At 39.8% G+C, this 24,823-nt stretch overlaps 1 protein-coding gene across 3 annotated transcripts in view; it reads right to left on the bottom strand.

Annotated features, from left to right (window-relative positions):
* The window catches only part of MICU2 (mitochondrial calcium uptake 2), a 382,386-nt gene extending 358,036 nt beyond the window's left edge, over positions 1–24,350 (bottom strand). For 2 of the 3 annotated variants that reach the window (XM_075592259.1, XM_075592260.1), the window contains exon 1: positions 24,115–24,350. In XM_075592259.1, the coding sequence (XP_075448374.1) occupies positions 24,115–24,312 (198 nt within the window). In that variant the 5' untranslated portion in view covers positions 24,313–24,350. The remainder of the gene's footprint in view (positions 1–24,114) is intronic. The other variant, XM_075592261.1, reaches the window with a different exon arrangement.
* Positions 24,351–24,823: the final 473 nt, after the last annotated feature.

Raw genomic sequence — 24,823 nt, 5'->3', positions numbered from 1 at the left:
GACATGGTTCTGTAGAGAAAAAGGCAATGGCAAATTGTACGTCCTCTGGTGCCACCATACGTCAAGTGAAGAGGCGACAGTCCCTTGGGTTGCAACCCCGGACTTCTCTCACTTAAGACACCCAGTACCCCATCAAGTTGGTCCAACTCTGCGGCACCTGTTATCCACCGATATCAGGGTGCTCATTGTGTGTGGAGCCAAGCCCAAAAGGTTGTGTGATGAGCGAGTTCAGAGGAATCAACCGAAGTCAAGCGCTTTGTTCATACTGTACCATTAGAGTAGCGTAAAAATAGCTTTTCATTATAATGCATATTTCAAACATGTGCATTTTGTCCTTTTCATTAACGATTTTAGATTTATTTGGGATGTCCACATTCAACATGATGAACATGAAATGCAAAGCTAAATACAGTAAATAAATACAACATACTGTTCCTAAACACCAAGGGATGGAAGATGGAGCCAAATGTTTTAGCAAGTGAAGAAAACAAAAGTAAATAAATATATATTCACTGCAAACCCGTGTCGTATTAAAGATAAGGAAACATACTTCCACAAGCTCCCATTTTGTGTCCAACATGGGTTTTACTATTCTTTAAACTTATTCTGATAGATAAAAATTCCTTTTCACATTGCTTGGATATTTTTTGCAGTATCAACTGCTCTAAGCACTGCAAGCATCAGGACTATTATTCTCTACTGGTTTATAAAAGTTGAGTAATGGCTCTTGGGCTATATGTTAAGTTACATTTATAGAGAAAACTGGAAATCAACAAATGAACAGAAGAAAATCGTCCGCTTTTAAACATTTATTACATTTCTTTACATTTTGCAGTGATGTTGTTCAGGAAATGTATTGGGGGAATCTTTCAGTGCCTCTGCATCCCTGTGGGATTAGCACATTCGATCATTTCATTTCTGAATGCCTATATTGCTCAGATGTCTATGAAATTCTTCTTTAAAAAAAAAGTTACGGTTTTTCAATGTGGCGGCCCACCAACTACCCCTTAAAAATCGTTAAAATGTTTGTTATTACGTTAGCTGCTCTGCTTTTGTATTAATATAACATGGAAGCCGGATTCACTAAGATTCGATGCACTGTGTCACACACCCCCGATCCGGCATTAACGGTCATTGACTTGAATGAGTTGTCACCATATCAGGGTGTGACACTCGCTATCAGGCCTTAGTAAATCTGCCCCACAGTCTGTTTGAATTTTTAGCTGTTAAATTCCAACATTTAGGGAGAGGGAGTGGCTCAGTGAGTAAAGGACACTGACTGGCACGGAGTTTGAAGCAGGGGAGCCTGGTTCAATTCCCGGTGTCAGCTCCTTGTGACCTTGGGCAAGTCACTTTATCTCCATATGTCTCAGGCACCAAAAACATAGATTGTAAGCGCCACGTGGCACGGACCTGTGCCTGCAAAATGGCTCTGTAAAGCGCTACGTAAAACTAGCAGCGCTATACAAGAACATGCCATCATTATCAACATTATATTCATTCAAAATTATGACACACACACACACGTTACTTCTTGTAGCCATACATAATTAACATTTTATGGATAAATACTAGATTCATATATAGAATGTAATGTGGAAGATGCTGTAGACAGAAATGGGAATCAATGCACATATTTTCGATAGCAAAGTACAAAAATATCACATCCCTCATAAAAATCTGAAATGTATATCATGCCTTTAATGTTATGAAACACATGCACACCGACAAGTTACATCCAAGGCTATATTAGCTCTATCATCACTTTGAGGATTCCAAGCTAACTATACATATACTATTCTAGGCATCGACATGACAATGTCTGTATGTCAATAATGCAGAGTATGATGTTTGTGATATATTTAATGGCTCTGTTATTCGGTTAGACGGAAAAGGACATTTGATACATAAAACATTTCCTTTGCATGTTAACATAAAATATGTACACCTTGAAACACTGATGTACACTGCCTGACAGTAATATCCTCCAAACACAACCAGAGAAACCCCTATTGTGAGGACACTCCAGGTAGGTAAAGAAAACTATTTATGATTGAAGTAGATTAGAAGAATGGTCAAGTGTGGCAACTACAATTTAATGCTAAACAGTGCAAAATCATGCACTTGGTTCACAAAAATTCAAAAACGTAGAATACAGGATTAATGGCATCATAATGTCAACCATTATAGAGCAGTAGTGTGCAAACTGGGGGGCGCGACCCGCGAGACTGACTGCGGGGGGCGGGGGGGCGCGGTTTACAGAGGCCCCATGCGCTCCCCGAAGCCACTTAAATTAAGTGCCGGGGGAGCAGCAGGGCCTCTGTAAACCTTTACTTACCGTGGTAAGTTGCTATGGCAATGTGACGTCATGCCGCCGGAGCCGACGCCAGTGGGGGTAAGGGGGGGTGGGTGCGGGGATGAGTTGACCGCCGGCACGGGGACGCAGGCGAAAAAGTTTGTGCCCCCCTGCTATAGAGGATATGGACCCCAGAGTCATTATTTAAGCTGGTTTAAAAGAAGCAATGTAGCAAAGCAATAGGGAAATCCACCAGGGTGGTTATATAAGAAAAGATATTAGCAGCAGAACAAGGTAGTGATGCCACTGTATAGATCATTGGTAAGATCTCACCTACAGTACTGAATTATGTTCCAGAGACCATATCTCCAGAAGGACATAAATGAGAGAATGCAAAGAAGGGCTACTGAAATGGTTCATGGTCTACATCATAAATGATTAAAGGACCTCAGTATATATAGCTTGGGTGAGGGAGAGTGGGGCTATAATAGATACTTTCAAATAAATAAAGGGTTGACAATGTGCAGGAGGGAAGTATATTTCAGGGAAAGAGAAGTGCTAGAATGAGAGGTCCTGCTCTGAAGCTGGAGGGTGACAGGCTCTGGTGAAATGTGCGGAAGTACATTTCACCGAATGTAAGGGTGGTTGATTCATGGAAAGGGTGGTTGATTCATGGAAGTCTCCCAACAGAGATAGTAGAGGTTAATACAGTGAAAATGACCGCCTGATTTCCGTCTTGCAAAATAAAAATGGGGTTACAGTATGTAGAAGGGATTGCTGCTTAAATAAGAAAAAAGAAGGGAATGTTTACATGTGGCAGGACAAGTAACCCTGGTCTTACATATATAACAAGCTTCAGTTTGTGGAAATTAAGTATGTGAGGTCAAGAGCAGGGTGCTCACAGGTACAGCTGATCTGGGCTTCTCAATCTATACAGTATGTATTTCTGTGACATGCCTTTTTGAAAAGTTTACTGAATAGGAAGTGCTACTGACCCATCCTATTATCACAGTACATTCTTACCAGAATCTAAATAAAGCCTATGCTCATCACTATGTTAATATATTAATAGAAGAAATGAATGTGTAAAAATGTATTTAGTCTATCATGCGTTTGAGTACCAAGGATTAGGGGTATTAAATATATTTTAGAATAATTTTCTCTCTTATGTTTCTCAAAACTTTTTGAGAGAGGCTGTGCTTACAGATTTTCTACAAGAGCTGTTTATATCAGTCAGAGTATTGGTTCTTAAATTTGTTAATACAATATGACTATGGGTGGTAAAAAAGGGGACACAACTCCCCATTACACGACACTTTAAAAGGCAAACTCAGGAGTCAATCCAGATGTCTCACACAGCTTCTACATGCTAAAGTTTCCCAATTTCCAAGAGCCTCAACCAGAAGAGGCTACATGAGCAATCAATACTTTGGATATAGAGTAGGAGGCTACTGTAAAAATGTAATCCTATGCACAGACGTACGGTATGTGAAATGGGATTTTCCAGGGTGGGACATTTAGTTGCTTTACACCAAGCTTATTTCAGTCTCTAACATCACACGGTGTTTAGACCGCAGATATTCAGGCACCGGGATGCAAATCAGATGGTTAAGTTTTAACTTCCAATTCCCTTTTGAAGGGATTTTCTCTAAAGCTACAATCACCTGCAAAGGAGCTTGTGCAGCCATGAAACATCAAGAGACAGAAGCTCAATTAGACTTGATCATTGGATAGCTTGTTATGTACAATCCCTTATTTACAACCTTAAAAACCACTGTATGATCTAAAACACAATTTTGTTTCTATACTGAAACCATATTGAAATATATAATCTACTTTTATTGCAGCCTGTTTATAATGGCTTCTTTTAAATACATTTACAAAATCTTCCAACTGACAATGGTTACGGAGGTTGCGTGGTGTTCAGGTAATTATTTGGTTGATGAGTTTAGTCTAAAATGTATGATACCCATCCATATATCCTCATAACCTTACAGATGGAAAACATTACAGACTTGACATTAGGTCTGCACACCACAAACATATCAAATTACAAAAAACATGTGTTTTTGTTAAAAATAATTAAATCAGAGTATGAAGGAACAAATTAAGCAAATTTGACAAATGTGGAAATTAAATATGTGAGCTCATACTTACTAATATATCATTCGCTTTAAAACTTGGAAGAATGCAATTAGATTCTATTAGTATTTTAAATTAAGTGCAACTTGAAATTTATCAGAGAAATATAGGGGTCATTAAAATTGCATTGCTAGAAAGCTCCTGGCAATTCAAAAAGGGGTCAAGAAGTTTAATTTGCAGCTCAGACGGTAACATCGAGAAGGGTGTTTGTGTTATTTCTTTAGTGAAGAGAGGTGCCTTGAAGTTCTGGTTAAAGTGAAGAAAAGCTTTGCCACGCTGGTATAAAATCCTGTGTGAGAGAACTATTTTATCATGCAAAAAGGTAACACGCCCCATAAATATGCATTTTTTTTAAGCATACAGATGCAGCCATGTTTGAATGGGACAGTTTGAATGGGACTGCAAGAACCCCCGCTGTGTTAATCCGATGGGCCATTAGTCTAGCTGCGGAAATGTCACAGAAATGTTGCAGCATTACTGGGAGATTGCCCCTGATTTTCCAAGGCAAGTGTTCGGATACTGGTGGCTGCATCTGTACATAGAAATAGAATATGCCAAGAAAGCTGTGAGAGGTATTTATGGTCACAGGTGGAAGGCACTTGGGCTGGGATCAACTAACCTACAATAAAAAGAGTTCTGTCTGGAGTTAACTGCCACTGACTTGTATGCTAATTAACACAGGATTGAGCTCTGATAACCCTTATCGGAGTTTAGTGAATCAGATCCATACTAAAAAATTGTTGTGTGAACGAAGAGCCTAGGTAGTGAGAGTGAGTAGTATGACAAGGGAAATGATCAGAGCTGATCTGAAGGGAATATTACACCAACAAAATCAGCAAAGCATATGCCACCCCTTCTTCACAAAATAAAGTCTAGCTGGCACACATCTGATCCTATAAAAAGCATCAAACGTGGTCAGAAAGCCTCTGTTCTGGGACAGTGAGCTTCTCTAGCAATAAAGGAGTTAAAGCTGCAGTTCAAGCATTATCCCTGCATGTGTGTTTTTTTTAACAAATCAGATCTGTAGTAAGAAAAAATACTTTTAGCATTTTGTGTTTAAAAACAACAACTTTGAAAGACCAATTTTCTTGTATTCTATTTTTAAAAGCATGCTTGTTGCTATAGCAACCATTTACAGTCCCCATATTTAAAGATGTCGCCAAACGTTGCCGATCAATAGACTGAGAACGAATTGACCGGCAGCTATGCAGTTCTTTAGGTAAGTAGAAATTGCCCACATGAAACTATTGAAGTAAAAAAAAAAAAAACCTAAAAAAAAAAAGGGAGCTTGAACTGCAGCTTTAAGAAAAGTCCTCACTGCAATGAAAGATTTTTCAGTTCCATCAGATGAGAAGTAATATGGCTTTCCTAGATTTATTTTAGAAGCTGATTGCTATAAGCAATGCCACACAACACAAACCCTCCAGGAAATTTCATCTTGTACTATATATATATATAGATCTAAATATATATAGCAACAGACATAGTTTCCTCACTCCAGTTCTGTTTTCTTATTTGATGATACAGGCATAAAATATGCTGCTGGTATCCCTTCCTTAACTAAAATACCACATCTCAAATATCATATTAACCAACCCATATGACACAACAAAACTGTGCACACATTTCCTAATTAAATAACTCTTGTATCCACATTTCATGCTGCCAATATTATAATCAGGACGTTCAACCAACGACTTACAACTAACGACATGTGCAACATTTTCGACCGCCGTGCCCAATTGCCATGGCCTTTCCGACAAAGTGCAGTCACGTGACCGCAGCGGCCTTTATGGTTAGATCGCGTCCTGTGCTCTATGGGACCAGTATTGTAACCAGGAAAAAAAACATCCCTTTCAGCACAACTTATGTCATGTGCCAAATGTTTGATCAAATTTTTTTTGCAGGTTTTTCAAACTTTTGGACAATTTCGTCAGGTTCACACATCTAACAATCATGTATTATTCATTAAGCATACATACGACGGATTCAGAATCCGAATCTGAAAACGGAATCAGAGATGTATATAAATAGGGGTGCAGCCTCAAGCTTAAGTCATTGTGTTGTGTGCAGGGTTGGTTAGGGCTGCTGTTGCTGCAGTACTATAGGTCAAACATTTATACATTATTTACTTAATACAGGCATACCCCGGTTTAAGGACACTCACTTTAAGAACACTCGCGAGTAAGGACATATCGTCCAATAGGCAAACGGCAGCTCGCGCATGCGCCTGTCAGCACATCCTGAACAGCAATACCGGCTCCCTACCTGTACCGAAGCTGTGCGCAAGCGGGGAGACTATAGAGCCTGTTACAAATGCCTTATTTACATCAGTTCTGCACGTATATGACGATTGCAGTACAGTACATGCATCAATAAGTGGGGAAAAGGTAGCGCTTCACTTTAAGTACATTTTCGCTTTACATACATGCTCCGGTCCCATTGCATACGTTAATGCGGGGTATGCCTGTACTTGGAGTTTAGCCATTAACCTGTGACTAACCAGACAGATCCCTGTCTGTGTGTGTGTCCAGCCCAATTTGTGTCTGCCTGGCCTCAGTGGGCTAGGCTCTTCTCCTGTACTGTTACTGTGTTTATTATCTAAAATATACAGCAGCATATTAATATTTGATAATAATAATAATAATAATATTACAATAACAACAACAACAATACTGTGTCAATTAGTTTCAAGGAGGGATAAACTTAAACACATGGAGTTTCTCATTCTCTGCCCCTAGTATGCCAGTGTGAAGCCCAGGCAACGGAGGGCAGCAGCCACTGCCCTTCCATTACCACAGCAGCACCCAGACTGACAAATCAAGAACCCTGTGCAAAGTACAAAAGTAGCACCGAGAGTAAACCATGTTACGTTTGATCGTCTTCTTGGTTTTTAAACTCTTGGAATCCGGTCGAGTGCCATCTTTGTTCAACGATGGTCATTTATTCTTGGGATATGTCCGGGCCACTGCCATTGTAGTTTCTTCACACTTGTGATGATGTCACAGACTTATTTTTTTGCTTTGCATCTATTCATTCTTTTTCCTGTCTCTTCGGGTAATACCCAGCACACATCTCTTCATACTTTTTTGCGTTGTCTGAAGTGAACACCTCCTACGGATATAAATACCTCCAGAAGCATGTGGTCCCCGGAGCTGAAATTAATGGGGTTCAGTTCCAGAGACCCCATGCTTCCATTCTGTATGAAAAAAAAAAGAAAGAAAAACAAACAAACATAGCATGGATTGCCTCTCTCATGAAACTGTTCATTCTGGGGAAAAGCCAGTTTCACCACCACCGTCATCAGTGCCTCTGTCTGCTACTGCTGCCAAGGCCACTATTAAGTCCACTGCAAAAGGTACAGCATTCTTATCACATTCAAAAACATTCATGAATGCTGAACAAGCTCTGGCATTGATAGCACAAGTCTGAAGAGCTGTCAGATGAGGGAGAGTCAAAAAGATATTGATGACTGATTGACCAGTCGTGCTTCTTGTTGTGATGAGGATGTTGTTCACCCAAGGCAACACCACCAGCACAAAATCAACCACCACAATTACTTTCACAAAATCCAGAGCCACTAGTTACATCTGCCGCTGGCCATACTTGCAAAAACTATTGTGTGGCGTTTTTTCCGACTTTCAAAAGGATCAGATTACAGATACATGTAGCTTATGTCGAACAGTTGTGAAAAGGAGTAGATCAGGTACCCATCTTGACACATGCATTAAGAGGTCATATGCCCTGTCACCACCATACAAAGTGGCAGAGAACCATAAATAGTCAGGGTAAAACAAAGTGGGGTTGCAGTCAGATAAACCGTGTAATGACACAGGTTGGGATGGATACCATACTGTAGGTCACTGTCAGTACTGCAGAGACACACACACACACACACACAAACCACCACCGTCACAATTGTCTCGTGGTTATGAATTTGATGCTGATGTTGATTTAGATTTGTGGAATAGGGATGATCAATAGCAGTGATGATGATGGTGTGGGTGCTAGTGCTAGGCTGCACAGCAGCAGTTTGCAAATCACATGATGTGAAAAGCGTTTGAAAAGGTAAACAAATTAGACTGCACCCATGATAGAGCTCTGGTGCTGAATGGCAATTTAGCTACAATGATTGCTATAGACTTGCAGTCATTAAAATATTTAGAATTTCAGGGGTTGAGACAGTTTATTCAATGTGCGGGGCCACGTTGGACCATCCCAAGCAGATCATATTTCTCTAACAAGGCGCTTCCCGAAATGTACAACAAAGTTGTTTATCGGTGGTTGAGGCTCTCAGAGGGAAGTAAAATAGACCTCACTACTGACGTGCTGTAATGAACGTTACTGTCCATTGGGTGAGTTTTAGAAAAAAAGCGGTGAAAAAAGACAGTATCTGTAACAGCAAGACGATCTCCCCTTGAAAACGAGCACTCTACGGGCAAGGCACAGCCACAGGGTCATGGGACCCATGGAGTGCCAGTCCCCATGATGTACTAGCACACACAGGGTTAACGAACATTGGAAGCTCAAATGCCCAAATATTGAAATGGGGGAGAAAAAAAAAAGACCCCCCACTGCAGCTATAGTCCATCTGGGATAACTGCTTCCGCAGTACAAATATATGAAACACATTTTTCTCATCAACCCATCTAGTATGCACAGTGATGATTTGGCATTAATACTCTAATACAGCTCTTTTTCATTTCATGTTGCAGTCCACCACAAGAAACTGAAAGCTGTCATTATTTTACATAGCTACATAAAACCTTTAATCACGTTGTTTAAGGGTTCATATATGCTTTCTACTTTCCATCATGTGCATTTTATTGTTTAGCGTTCAGCAAGTTATATTACTGTAACACTTTAGGGACAGGGAATAGTTCCGTGGGCGCCTATAAAATTTTACCACTATAAAGGATATACGAAAACCAAGCCTGTTGGTTGTGAAGATTGTTGATCCTCACGGTGGGCTTGAAAACAAAGAGAAAGCACAACACATAGCGTAATACTGTTGAAACATTAAACAAACAACATATAAGACAACATATAACAGCTGAATACTGAAATGGTATTTTTAGGACAATAAAATCATTTAATAACAATTAATATTTAATATAATGCACAATTTGCATGGACATATAGATTTAAGCAATTAAAAATCTGAATAGGTGGTTCAACTGCTCCGTAGCACCAATGTTGATGATAGCAATGCCTACTCACCAGATGGAATAGGTTTGCAGGCAGTGGATATTTTAGAGAGTATCCCCTCTCATCTGTGTGCTGCTCTCTGCTTAGCTGGCGTCTCTGTCGGCTCGTGGGTGCAGCTCATCAGCGGGGACTCCTGCAGCTCCAGGAAGCACGTCTGAGCAGATGGAACTCAGCTGCAGCTGATTCAGCACGATGTCAGCCACGGACCACCGTGAGCTCGTCTATGTGCTGCTCACTGCTAGCTGGCGTCTCTATCCGCTCGTGGACGCAACTTGTCAGCAGGTACTCCTGCAGGGCGCCAAGCAGGGCGCTTGAATAATGGGAAACCGCAACAGCTGGTTCAACTCGTCGGCGGCTATAAGAGATGGTTAGCTGGCAGCTCACGTTGATTCACCGATGTACGGGGGGTACTACCCCAATGTGTGCGGGGCTTGAACCTCCACCCTACGCGTTTCAAGAGCGATCTGCTCTCTTCCTCAGGGGTATATGAATAAAAAAGTCCAAAATGTCCTTTAAATACTGACTTCACCATTTGGGTAAATAGTTCCACCTGTAGCTAATTGCACATGTGCTGTGCTTGTAATAAAGTTGCTCTTAGTGTGTTTGCAATCAGACACTGCACAGTGAGAATGTCTTTGAACAAAAAAGCTACTTACTATTTTGTACAGCTGTTATACATAATGACAACATTAAACATAACACAATATACAATGAACATATACTACTAACAACATATATATTTAAACATGACACAATAAACAATGAACATATACTACTAACAACATATATATTTATGTATATAAACAAAAAATAAATTAATAATAAAAAATAAAAAAAATGCATAATTTTAAGGTAGGACATAAAAAAAAAAAAAAAAAAAAAACCTACTGCTATAAGCGAATTTAAACACTAATGTATATGACATGTCACCTTATGTGGATGTATTTGGTACTAACCCACCAAAAAGGATTTCAAATCGAATTCTACATTTAAGCCCATTGGGGACAGAGTACATAACTCATAAATCCAATAGGACTCTCTTCTCCCCAATAGGCTCAATGTGTTACCTCCTCTCCAGTGTGGTACAATGCGCTCTATTCCTACGCACCTCAAACCTTTTGGGTCTTTATTGTGCACCTGAAGAAAATGATTAGACACATTGTGTGTGACTAAACCAGTTTTAATATTGTATATATGTTCATACAAACGTCTTTTTATAGCTCGCGTTGTCATACCCACATACTGCAGACCACACGGACATTCAAGTAAATATATAACAAAGGAACTACTACATGTAATATGTTGTTTAATTTTATACTGTTTGTGTTTTATTTGATATAAAATTTATTTTTTTGTTACTGTATTTGCATGCCGTGCATTTGTTACAGAGGAAGTATCCCCCACAGAGTGTTGTGTCTCTTTGAACTGGCTGCAGCGATGGACAGCTGGGTGCCAGTCTCTGTCCTATATTAGGAGCTTTTGTGAATATAATATGTGGATATTCGGGTAGAATTCCCTCTAGTTCTTTATCCTTTTTCAATATTGGCCAGTATTTTCTTAAAGTTTTGCGTATGTTGGGTGCCATTTGGTTATATTGAGTGACAAATGACAAATTGCCTGATGAGTTAATATTTTTATTTTTATTTTTATATTGTAAGAGACTGGTTCTGTCCATCGCTGCAACTTCAGAGATAGTTCTATCCAACTCTAGTGGGGAGTACTTCCTCTCCACAAATTTTTGTTTTAAATCATCGACTTGAATTTTAAATGTATCTGGATGTGAGCTGTTTCTTTTCAGTCTAATGAACTGTCCCTTAGGGATGTTTTTGACCCATGTGGGGTTGTGGTGACTCTGTGCATGTAAATAATTATTTGATTGAACCGGTTTAAAATATGTGCTGGTGTGTATGTGATTATTAACTATAGTGATTTCTAAATCTAAAAATTCTATTTTATTAGTATTAGTGACAAACGTGAATTTTAAATTATTAATAAAGCTTATTATTTGCAGGTATGTGGCACCGCCATGGGCACCAAGTTTGCTCCTAGTTATGCTAATATATTTATGGGATATTGGGAGAAACAACATATATGGTCCAATTGTCCCTATGGTGCAAACTTGGTGCTGTGGCGGCGCTACATAGATGATATTATTTTTATCTGGTCAGGCACTTTAGCACAGTTAACACAGTTTCAGTTATATATGAATAACAACACTAATAATTTAAAATTAAATTTTTTTTTTATGTCCTACCTTAAAATTATGCATTTTTTTTTTTTTATTATTCATTTATTTTTTGTTTATATACATAAATATGTTGTTAGTAGTATATGTTCATTGTTTATTGTGTCATGTTTAAATATATATGTTGTTAGTAGTATATGTTCATTGTATATTGTGTTATGTTTTATGTTGTCATTATGTATAACAGCTGTACAAAATAGTAAGTAGCTTTTTTGTTCAAAGACATTCTCACTGTGCAGTGTCTGATTGCAAACACACTAAGAGCAACTTTATTACAAGCACAGCACATGTGCAATTAGCTACAGGTGGAACTATTTACCCAAATGGTGAAGTCAGTATTTAAAGGACATTTTGGACTTTTTTATTCATATACCCCTGAGGAAGAGAGCAGATCGCTCTTGAAACGCGTAGGGTGGAGGTTCAAGCCCCGCACACATTGGGGTAGTACCCCCCGTACATCGGTGAATCAACGTGAGCTGCCAGCTAACCATCTCTTATAGCCGCCGACGAGTTGAACCAGCTGTTGCGGTTTCCCATTATTCAAGCGCCCTGCTTGGCGCCCTGCAGGAGTACCTGCTGACAAGTTGCGTCCACGAGCGGATAGAGACGCCAGCTAGCAGTGAGCAGCACATAGACGAGCTCACGGTGGTCCGTGGCTGACATCGTGCTGAATCAGCTGCAGCTGAGTTCCATCTGCTCAGACGTGCTTCCTGGAGCTGCAGGAGTCCCCGCTGATGAGCTGCACCCACGAGCCGACAGAGACGCCAGCTAAGCAGAGAGCAGCACACAGATGAGAGGGGATACTCTCTAAAATATCCACTGCCTGCAAACCTATTCCATCTGGTGAGTAGGCATTGCTATCATCAACATTGGTGCTACGGAGCAGTTGAACCACCTATTCAGATTTTTAATTGCTTAAATCTATATGTCCATGCAAATTGTGCATTATATTAAATATTAATTGTTATTAAATGATTTTATTGTCCTAAAAATACCATTTCAGTATTCAGCTGTTATATGTTGTCTTATATGTTGTTTGTTTAATGTTTCAACAGTATTACGCTATGTGTTGTGCTTTCTCTTTGTTTTCAAGCCCACCGTGAGGATCAATAATCTTCACAACCAACAGGCTTGGTTTTCGTATATCCTTTATAGTGGTAAAATTTTATAGGCGCCCACGGAACTATTCCCTGTCCATACTGTTTTCCTGACCAGGGGGTCAGGCTTTGTGTCCTAGGCAGCCCCTTATGTATAGTTTTATTTAATATATAAGGTAATAGTTACTACACCACACACATTGCGGTTAGCGCTACCTGTTTTGTTGTTTAACTGTAACACTTTAGATCAAACATTTTGGCTGGCACAGGTCTACACCAGTATCAGAAACACAATAAAAAAGCAAAGAAACTGTTGATTACTGCCTGGAAGGGCTTCTATTATCAGTTGGATCAGTTATCAGTGGGCATAATATGCTATTAAATTGACGTGATAATCCAAAAACATTCTTAGTAACTAGGATCTTGGAGCCTTCCTAGAAGTTTAAGTACACGCAAGTATTGTTTGAGTACAAGTATATATTTTCTCATCTATATGTACAGCACTAGTCATGCCAGAGTTTAAAAGAGCCAAACAATAGAGAACAGTCCCTAGAATCAGTGCATCAGTTTTGAATTGTAACAATATATACAGTACAAATGTCTGACTTATAATGTCAACAGCTTGGAGGACAGAGCATTTATCCACCTGTGAGTGAAATGAAGTGCTAATGCAAACTAAGCTCATTTGCGGGGGTATATAAATAATGCCTGGATCTGGAGAGTAAAAACCAACTACTATCTTGAGAGGACAGTTATGGCTCTATTTCTCCTATTCTACAGGCAAACCACCCTAGAGCATAAAACATATCTCTGTTAATCTTCATCCATGTGGGAGTGAAGTACAGTACAAGTTTGATGCTCACTACTGAGGTGAGATATGTCCTCTGATGCGTACATCCAGCCACGTGATAGGGATGAAAGGGAGTCCTATCATGCAGAAAAAAGGGGAGCACAGCGTTTCAAAAAACTGGGGCTATTGATCTGCTTAGCCATTGTTTTTGGAAACGCTGTGCTCCACAATTTTTTTCTCCATGACTGGACTCCCTTTCATGCCAGAGTTTAGTCTAGGAGTGGCCAACTCCAGTCCTCAAGGGCCACCAACAGGTCAGGTTTTAAGGATATCCATGCTTCAGCACAGGTGGCTTAAGCAGTGATATCCTTAAAACCTGACCTGTTGGTGCCCTTGAAGACTGGAGTTGGCCACCTCTGTTTTAGAGCATGGTGAAGTATTCAAATATTACTTTAATACCACTGTAAAGTGCTATAACAAATTGATGCAGTATAAAGAGATACACAAAATATCATGTAGTCATCACTTAGGGCAGGGGTAGGTAATTATTGACGAGCTTTGGTAAGCTACGCGGACCAAACACTTAATGTAGAAACTACATTGTGTGTGGCCCGCAAAACTTTCCAAAGCTCTCCTACTTACCAGTTTTTCCCTGAGAGGTTCCCCTCTTCACCAGCTTCACATCATCTCCCCTTTTCTCTCTTACCCCCTCACACTCCGGCTCCCTTTCCTTCACCTCCCCCAACCATCTCTCACTCTCCTCTCTTTTAATCCTTGGGCCCAACTTCCGGTCGGTTCTAGCTTCCGTGTTAGGACCAAATGGGTGGGCTGCCGCCGCGTTGCTACCTCTGCACCACAGGTTGGGCCCGGGAAGCAGGTCCCTCCCTACCTGTGGCGGGCCGCAGGCAACCATCCAGCGGGTCTTTCTTTGCCCACCCCTGACAGTTGTTTGTATGAATCACAAGCTATGTGTATATGGATTTGCATTAAAAAGTTGGTGAGCAATCTCATAAGACAGTATATACATTTTATTTCATGGGTCCAACAGCGACCATGTACATAATCACAAGAAGTCATATAATCCTTCGGCGTAATAAGAGGTCATGTAGTGACCACATAGGGGCTAGTGGAAAAAAGATCTTTAGTAGTCATACAATATAGTGAAAAGATTGCATAACATAGGAAAATATAACATAGTTCACATAGGAGCTTGTAGGAAGATCATTACTGTCCATGCCCAAAATTCAATAATCAAAGAGGCAGAGCTTCTCTTTCCTGCATATTAGTCTCTTACTATATTTATCTTGCTTCTACACTGGCTACTTCTCTCCATCACTTAAGTCCAACTTAAGTGGCCACTTTGTGCAGGTTTACTTCTTTCAAACACTATCTGCCTCTATCAATTTCCATGGAGATAGGTTTCTTAAGTCTGTCCTTACATACACTATTGAGCAAAAAAAGTCAAGTTTTTTTTCCTGCACACATTGATTTGTTTTTCTTTTCTTCAGGGTAGATTTGTGAAACTTTGATATGCGATCATGTGTTAACTACTGCTGACTTGAATTCAAGTTTTTGCCAAAATGCAGTGCGATCGCCAGTATCAAATTTTCAGTAATCTAACCTTAACAGTGCTGGGGATTCAGCGACACCACGGTGCCACCGGACCCCTGGCACTTTCACGTCACAGCTTGTGGAGAGATCACATGACATGGATAGTGCCCGGATGTCATAAACATAAGTGAAGCGGTCAGCCAAATCTGCCCAGAAAACGAGTAAGTCCCAATGTTGTACCTGGTACATCACAAGCGCATGCTAAAAGGTTAAACATCAGGAAGAAAATATACGTTTACGTGGGTGTAACAAAAATACATATCAGACAATGAATCATGAGTTGTAAAACATACTGGACACCTAACACATTTAAATGGTTATGGGCTCACTCCATAGCATCTTCCACTCAGGGGAACTTGCCTGCTTGCAGTTTGGCTGTGACATCTCTAATACAGAGTGCTTTTCCTTGTAATGTACAGGTTAATAAAAGCTTCAGTCAGACTCAGAACTTTGCAACTAATATTGACAGATTTACTATAAAATCATTCTTCCTGTTATTACACAGGTTATTAAGAATTTATATTAGCGTTAGGGACCCCTGATATGTGGTCTGCCTTGGCGTTGGCTCAGGGGCTTACAACAATTTTGGCCAAAAATGTCAAACTAAAAGACCATTTTACTTATTAGATATTTATACATATATATTTAGGCACTGTACCGTGTATGAGTCTCACTGGATGTGCTAAAAACTGAGCTTTGTCTGTGTTTTATGTTCTGTCTCTGGTTTTAAAATGAATCATGAGGCAAAGTTCTATAAGAGTACACAAAAACTCTCAATAATATTCAATTCAACACAAGCAGAAATAATGAAGTGTGTAAAATGACATTGGTCAGTGCTGGTACAGCCTGCAAAGCAGAAATCTACAATGGAGAGCCCTTCAACACTGAAAAAGTGTTAGAGTAACAACATTGAAACTTTTGTATGCAAACTGGACACACAAATATTTTTAAAACAACAACAAAAAAATCAGAAAAGAAAGTGTAGGATCCTTTCAGTGTGAGATGGGTAGGCAGATTATTGGACATAAGGAAAAAGCAGAAGTATTAAACAAATTCTTTGCCTCTGTGTTTACCAGGAAAGAATCAAGTTCAATAGTAGTGCCGCAGGAGGAAGTAATATGCCACAACCTCCATATTAATGAACAATTGGTTAACTGAGGAAGAAGTTCATAAGCGGCTTGAAAAAAATGTAAGTAAATAAGGCACCTGCCCCGATGGCATAAATCCAAGAGTTCTCAAGGAGTTAAGTTCAGTAACAGCCAAACCCTTACATTTAATAGTCAAGGATTCTTTTTCCACAGGCTCAGTGCCACAAAATTGGCGTAAAGCAGATGTGGTGCCTATATTTAAAAAAGGGAGCTAGATCACAACCGGGGAATTACAGACCTGTAAGCCTGACTTCAATAGTGGGGAAACTACTTGAAGGTTTAATACGGGATAATATTCAGGAATACCTAATGGAAAACAAAATTATTAGTAATAGTCAGCATGGATTTATGACGGATAGATCATACCAAACTAATCTTATTTGTTTCTTTGAGGAGGCAAGTAAGAATTTAGACCAGGGTAATGCAGTTGATGTGGTCTACATAGATTTTGCAAAGGCTTTCGATACGGTTCCACACAAGATGTTGGTGTGCAAAATAAAGCAAATTGGACTCAGTAAAAAAAATATGCACCTGGATTGAAAACTGGTTGAAGGATAGACAACAGAGTTGTCATACGGTAAATTGAAATTTTTCAGGTTGTGCTAAAGTTGCTAGTGGAGTACCTCAGGGATCGGGACCCCGCTTTTTAATTTATTTATTAATGACCTTGAGGTTGGCATAGAGAGCAAAGTCTCCATCTTTGCTGATGGCACTAAATTGTGTAAGGTTGTAGAATCAGAGCAGGATGTAATTTCTATTCAGAAGGACTTGGAGAGACTGGAAAATTGGACAGGTAAATGGCAGATGAGATTTAATACTGATAAATGTAAGGCTATGCATTTGGGAAGCAAGAATAAACAGACGACTAACAAATGAAATGGGGATAAATTGAGGGAATCCTTGATGGAGAAGGATTTAGGAGTGCTTGTAGACAGCAGGCTTAGCAATAGTGCCCAAAGTCATGCAGTAGCTGCAAAGGCTAACAAGACCTTATCTTGCATTAAACGGCAATGGACGGAAGGGAAATAAACATAATTATGCCCCTTTATAAAGCACTAGTAAGACCACACCTTGAATATGGAGTACAATTTTGGTCACCACTCCTTAGAAAATACATTATGGAACTAGAGAGAGTGCAGAAAAGATCCACCAAATTAATAAACGGGATGGACAATCTAACGTATGAGGAGAGGCAGGCTAAATTAGATTTATTTACAATAGAAAAGAGGTGTCTAAGAGGGGATATGATAACTATATACAAATATATTCGGGGACAGTACAAGGAGCTTTCAAAAGAACTATTCATCCCACGGGCAGTACTAAGGACTCGGGCCATCCCTTAAGGTTGGAGGAAAGGAAATTTCACCAGCAACAAAGGAAAGGGTTCTTTACAGTAAGGGCAGTTAAAATGTGGAATTCATTACCATGGAGACTGTGATGGCAGATACAATAGATTTGTTCAAAAAAAGGTTGGACATCTTTTTAGAAATGAAAGGTATACAGGTATATACCAAATAAGTAAAATGGGAAGGATATTGATTCAGGGAGTAATCTGATTGCCAATTCTTAGAGTCAGGAAGGAATTTATTTTTCCCCTTATGAGACATCATTGGATGATATTTCCCTTAGGTTTTTTGTTTGCCTTCCTCTGGAATATACTGTAAGTACGGATATAGGATAAAGTATCTGTCGTCTAAATTTAGCATAAGTTGAACTTGATGGACACATGTCTTTTTTCAACCTCATCTTCTATGTAACTATGTATGGTGAGGTGAGACTTGGGAGAGGTTGATTTCTTCTGGCTGCTCCCTTGTGCGATGTCACTGTGTGATCAGTAAGAGCCAGAGTCACCCCTTCCCACCTCCCCTTATCTTAAGTGGTTCTCCGATAAGGACAGGGTGGAATAAGGATAACGAAAAAACACTTGATTAACAAACACTTCCCCATTCAGAGGCCCCTAAGAAATTCAACTTGTAAATCATTTCCCCAAAAATGAAACGAGACAAACATTTACTATTATTGTTTGATTGGTTTAGGGCAGCTAATTAGACTGACATTATTTACAAAAGGTTATTTTCTGGATGGCTGAGAAGTTGCATCTTTAAATAAACACAGTATTGTATCTACAGTACCGTCATTGGTTGAAGTTACATGGCTAAAAGTAAGAAAATTAATAGCAAGATATGGCTCACTGACTCCCAAACACCAGCCTGGTTTTCTAAGTATATCACAAGTGGCCTCATTGAAGTGATAGGTCCTCAAAGTACTTCTAGTACTAAACTCGAGGGCAGCTGCACACTTACTTTGAGATACTGTAAGTGGCACATTAGGTATAAAACTGCTTTAGTATTGCAGGATGAGTAAATGGACTGCATCTTTAAGGAGTAGGACAATGCAAAGTCACTAGAAAGAAACAGATCTATTCTGCCAGTATATTTCCCACTTTAAAGACTTCTCTATTGGTTGAAGAGCCAACAACTTGCTGTCTGCAAGATGTAAAAATCCTTCAATTAAGAGGGGTAATCCTTCCAGGACCAAAGTGTATTAAAGCCAGTGACATGAGTAAGTGGTTACAACTGGGTGATTAATGCCTTATTACCAAATTCTGACATCTATAAATATTTTCATATTTTTAAAGTTAGTTTGTAAACACGGTGAGATGAGACATGGGAGAGGGTTTGATTTCCTCTGGCTACTCCCTTTTGTATGATGTGGGTGTTAAACAAGTCTGCCCATGAAAACTCCCCTAATCTTTACTGACTATGATAAAAGCTGGGTGGGGGGAAAAGATAAAGAAAACAGTTGGTTGACAAACACAATCCTCTATTCAGAGACCCCCAAGAAATGCAATTGGAAGTTAATTTCCCAAGAAACAAGAGTAGCCATATATTTGCTTTTAGCACTGTTACATTTGTTCAAGGAAGCCAAATAGATTAGTAAAATGTGTACAAATGGTTGTTTCTTTTGGTCAGATAGATGGGTTTGCACATTTTGAATATTCCAATATATATTTTTTATTACTATTCTAACAGCTCTGAGAAATATCTGTATTAGAAAAAAAGAGAGAACTTCAGAAAGGGTATCATCATGGCGCAGAGTGTGGGAGAAAGAAAGGCCACCATCAGAGAGGGCAGCTTCCAGAGATGAGTCAGACTGAGTGAGCCAGGTCTCATTTATAGCAAAGAGGAGCAGAGAGTGAGAGAAAAAGAAGTCATGCACAGAGAGGAACTTGTTGGAAAGGGAGCGAGCATTCCAAAGGGCATAGGAGAAAGGGAGAGAGAAGGGAGGGTGGCACAGTATGGGTATGAGGTTAGAGGTTAAGACCAGAACGAGTAGAAGTTGCATGTGGGAGGCGAGGACGAGAATGTTACTTTACTACATTGAATAAATGACCAATGCATCTACACACCCTTCTTTCGCTCACCTACTAATTTTGAACAGTCTATTACTATATGTTGCCATTAGCTCCTGGGTTTTGTTTTATGTCATTAACAACTTTTTCAGCATTGTATATTTGCAAAATGTTGTAATAAAATAACTCTGCTTTTCTTGTGTGGTGTATTAGATTAAAAGCACACCGTAAAATATGTTTCCATAAAGGTACCATAAAAAATAATATGAAAAACACCTAAATTGCAGTAGCTCATATGTCAAACATTACTATAAAAGCAATAAAGGTTTAGTCTCATGCGTTATGAGGATGGTAGCAGTGGGATTACTGCCTAAAGGAAAATAGCCAACAGCTGCCACTTCTATGTTTATGACTCGGCAGTTCTGATCCCACAAATCAGTACTGTGAAACATCCATGAAACGATCTCAATAATAAACACGATTGACCAGCTGAGAAGGGAAAATAAAACATAAGAAAAAACTTGGAGCAGTATTGCATGCTTTGGGGAGGCGGATGAATATTTCCCCTGTGAGTATGAACCTATATATAACACAGTGTGCAGTTATACATGTATTCACGTTGAGTCCCTCAAATCTCCATAAGTCATTCCAAATGTTATGCATTCCCATATCATCCCTTTTTTTCCATGAGGTGCCCACCTGTTAGATGAGCTAATGTAACACACCATTTTCTCCAGAAGGGCAACAAGATGTGTCAAGAAATGTAAAATGACCCAAGATTTTGGTTCATGGATCAATGTAATTACATAGTTACATAGTAGATGAGGTTGAAAAAAGAAATATGCTAAATTTAGATAACAGATACTTATCCTATATTTGCATTTACAGTATTGTGATCCAGAGGAAGGCAAACAAAAAAAAAACATCAGTGAACCATCATCCTATGATGTCTTATAAAGGGGAAAATTAAATTCTTTCTTGACACCAAACAATGTCAATCAGATATCTCCATCGATCAACATCCTTCCCTGTAACGCAAAACAGAAGGATATAGAAATGTTCATGATTGCTATACATTATAGGTTCATGTTCTCTTGTTGGTTGGAAGATACAAATATAAAATCCTGCTTTAAAAAAAAAATAAAAAAAATATATAGAGAAGTGTTAATAATATCAAAGTTCTTCTTTCCCTTACAAACAAGTAACTAAACCAAAAGAGAAAGAACTCAGCTAGTGTAGCACTCTATTACCTAAATGTGTAAGTTGGTATAAGTTAAAAATAATCTTTATTGAACCTACGATTAAAATAAAGTGTGCACAAAAGAACAAACGTACATTGATTGAGGGACTGAACTAAGCCTGTGTTAGGCTCCGGCCCTGCTGCCTGCGCTGCACGAGCATATGCGAGGCAGGCGGCGCGTGCAGCCGAGTCCCCCAGTCTGCAGAGAGATGCAGGGGGAAAGACAGGGGGGGTGCGTGACGGGGGAGCGGCCGTGACATCACCCGGCAGGTTCGCCCTCATTGGCTGAACCGTGGGGAGGGGTGTGTGGCCTAGCGCTCCGTCGCGACTCCTGCTCTCAATTTTCTTGAGAGCAGGAGTTTGTCAGCGCAGCGGCCCACCCTCGCAGCGGCTCTTGTCCCTGCAGCGTCCGCCACAGCGGGTGCTGCAGTAGCCAGCGGGAACCTGGCCTTAGAGGTAGCTATGAGAGCTGGTAAGTGGTTGAGACTTACTTATTTAAAAAGTCAGTTATCTTAGAAGTATCTCATGGTGTGAATTGTCACAATTTGTTTGCCAAGAGATAGAAGGATAGAATACAGTTGTCTCTACCTACGTGTCCCACTGTTGTTAAAGTGGATATTCAAGCGTAGTTACATAATGCACTTAAATGTTTGCACTTGAATGGTAATTACTAAATGGCCGATGCTCATCCAGTTAGGGATTCAATTAGTAATTATGTTTGAGAATCATATATACCTCTAGACTTGCTGGGGTTCGTGTAACAAGTTGGCATGGAGGAGTCTCATTCATTATCAGAATTAACCAGACAAATCGCTCCACCAACTAAGAACGGCCATGAACAACCACCAACAAAATCGAGAAAGAGCTATCAAATCTTTCAATCCTTTCCGGACCCATGGGAGTGCATTTTTCCCCTCTCTTTAATTTAGCACCTCCTGCTTCTGACAAAAATTGGGAGAAAGTGAGTGAACTTAATTCAAAGTAAGTTATCTGCAAGAGGGATCCACTTAATTACGTTTTTATGAAAATGGTACATACATGTACTTTATCCAAAAGCAAGTTGTAAGCTGGTATTAGATAGCTTGATACTCTCTGCCATTAATAGAATAATCACTTCACACTTATAATTTGACTGCTTTGTCATGTGTTGTAGTGCCCTCCAGTATTATAGCGAAATATTATGGCAACTTAAACTTACATACAAATGAATGATGACATTCAGTGCAAAGTCTGCAGATACACTACATATTAAAGATAAATATTAATTTGTACCTTTACTGCTGGAAAAAAAAATGTTGCTTACCCGGTCACTATGGATATATTTAAACCATCTTGGTTCTCAATTCAACATAGGGACTCATTCATAAAACCACTGTAGCAGTTCAGTTCAAAATACCATTGAAGTAAAAGGCATTTGCAGGCACCAAAATGATATCATAATGTAACTAATGTTGTTCTTAAAAGTGCAGTCCCATTAAACTAAAATAATTGCATTGACTTGTTTAAGGGTGTAATCTATATGTTTGATTTCTTTTATTCTTAATAATCTGACACTTAAAAAGTAGCTAGCCACCACTGAGTGATATAATTGTATATTTAATCATGTGAATCCTCTTTTTGCACCCCCCTCATCTTCATCATCTCGCCATTTCTAAGGAGTACAAACTGTTGCTATAAAATACGGTGATAATAGAGTTCTAGATCTGTAGACACAGTCTCTACTAGCCCAGGTTGTGCTGCTACTTACCAAAATAAAATGTATTAAAAGGGTGAATGTATAACCAGGACTGGCCAAGTACATTTCTCGCTATGAGCCAACTCACACCCTATCACAGATACACAACATACAAATGCCTCTTGAAAGAGGAGTAGCCATCGAGAAGTTGGGTTGCCATCTGATAACCCCAATTTCGCTGCCTAATTTTTCTAAAAAAAATCTTATTTAATTTGCATGCGATTTAAAATGGTATATTCTTTAACATAATGAATTAAAATGTGTAAAGTTGTATGCTGTACGAAGGTGACTTATGAGGCACTGTAAAACATAATGAGTAAACAAGAATATACAACAAATCTTGTAGATACTTCACAATGTGCCTTTATGACAAAATTATTTAATGTACATTAAAATATTTGTTGTTAAAACCCCAAACAGTGAATATTTTTAGTATTTCTAATAACTTGAATATAAAAGTTTTGTACTGAAGATAAAACATTGATAACAGAAAGGCATCATCAACATGTATGATGCTTCAATTATCTTGCTGGGCTCATAACTTCGATAACAATTTTAATCCAATGCAAAAAAAACAAAAATAAGAAATCTAAAAATGTTTTAATGAAGAGGAAATTGCCCCTCAACACAGCGCACATGAAACACCAGGACATTAACTCTACCTTGCACCTACTGTGTACTGACCATGGTGCTGATCATGAGCTAATTTGCTTCCTAGTGAATACATTCTGATTTACCTGTACATTGGTAAAGATGGGAAGCAGCTTTGGGTTACTTGATTTATTTTATTTCAGAAAACAATACATTCTGACACTGAGAAGCAAGATTAAGTCTCCTTCTAGTTTCTCTTCAAACAGAAACGATTTGGGAGGTGGAGTCTCTGCGGAAAGTCACAAAACATTTTGCTGTAGCCATTACTCGGGAGAGTATCCCTCTTCTCCCATAGAAATCACAATTTGGCAACGGAAATGTGCGCTTCATTCATAACTGCACACATGGCAAGCTATAAGTATAATAAGTAAAATATAAAGTGAGTCTCACCCAATCCCAATGCTTTGCAGTGGGGGGGGGGGGGGGTACTTGACGTGTAATATACTGTCGATAGGGAAGAAGTATGAATAAGCCCGCAGTATAACTCAGGAGCAGGTGGTCGCTGTATGAAACACAGCTGGTGATTCCAGGTCGCAGCCACACCTGTCAGGATCCTGATCCCTCCCCCCCGCACAGCACTGCAAACCCCGGTCCCTCACCTGAGCGCACAGAGTCAGCAGCCCCGTCCCCTGCCATTCGCTTCTCTTCATCAGCAGCGTCCCGCAATATACCGCAGCGGCCCCGGCCAGCGCTGCTCCACTCAGGCGCCCGGCGCTCAGCGACCTCCGACTCACGGGGCCCCCGAGGGCCACCAACCTGCGCACCGCCCCTGTCAAACTCGCTCTCCAGGCCGCCATCTTCCCGGAAGTGTGAACTGTCACCGCCCGCTCTGCTTCTCGCGAGAACCCAGCAATGTAAGAGTGGCTCGCGCTCAGTGACGTCACGGAGTGTCACGTGACAGAGCTTACCTGTGCAGGACTCATGCACACAGCGCTCACAGCTACTCTCAGGCGATTGGATGTGGCTTGTGAGATCTGCCACTGTCTCCAGCACTGGGAGTCAGTCTCACTGTTCTTATAGATTAAGCCGAGCCTATTACTTTCCCAGTTTTTACTTTGTAATGAAAATGCTTCTCTTTGGCTTTGAATTTATAAATCTAGTTTCAGTGGGATGAATTCCAGTGTCAGTTCTGCTTGAGATGGTCACTCTCTCGATGCCCCAGACACCAAAAAATAGATTGTAAGCTTTTCTAAACAGGGACTAGTGTCTGAAAAACTATGTACAGCGCTGCATATATTGTCCTCGCTACACAAAACCACCTTTAATAGCAGGGGTGGGCAACTCCAGTCCTCAAGGACAACCAACAGG

Source organism: Ascaphus truei, chromosome 3 (genome assembly GCF_040206685.1).
Source record: "Ascaphus truei isolate aAscTru1 chromosome 3, aAscTru1.hap1, whole genome shotgun sequence".
NCBI lineage: Eukaryota > Metazoa > Chordata > Amphibia > Anura > Ascaphidae > Ascaphus > Ascaphus truei.
This window is presented reverse-complemented; position numbering and strand designations above follow the sequence as displayed.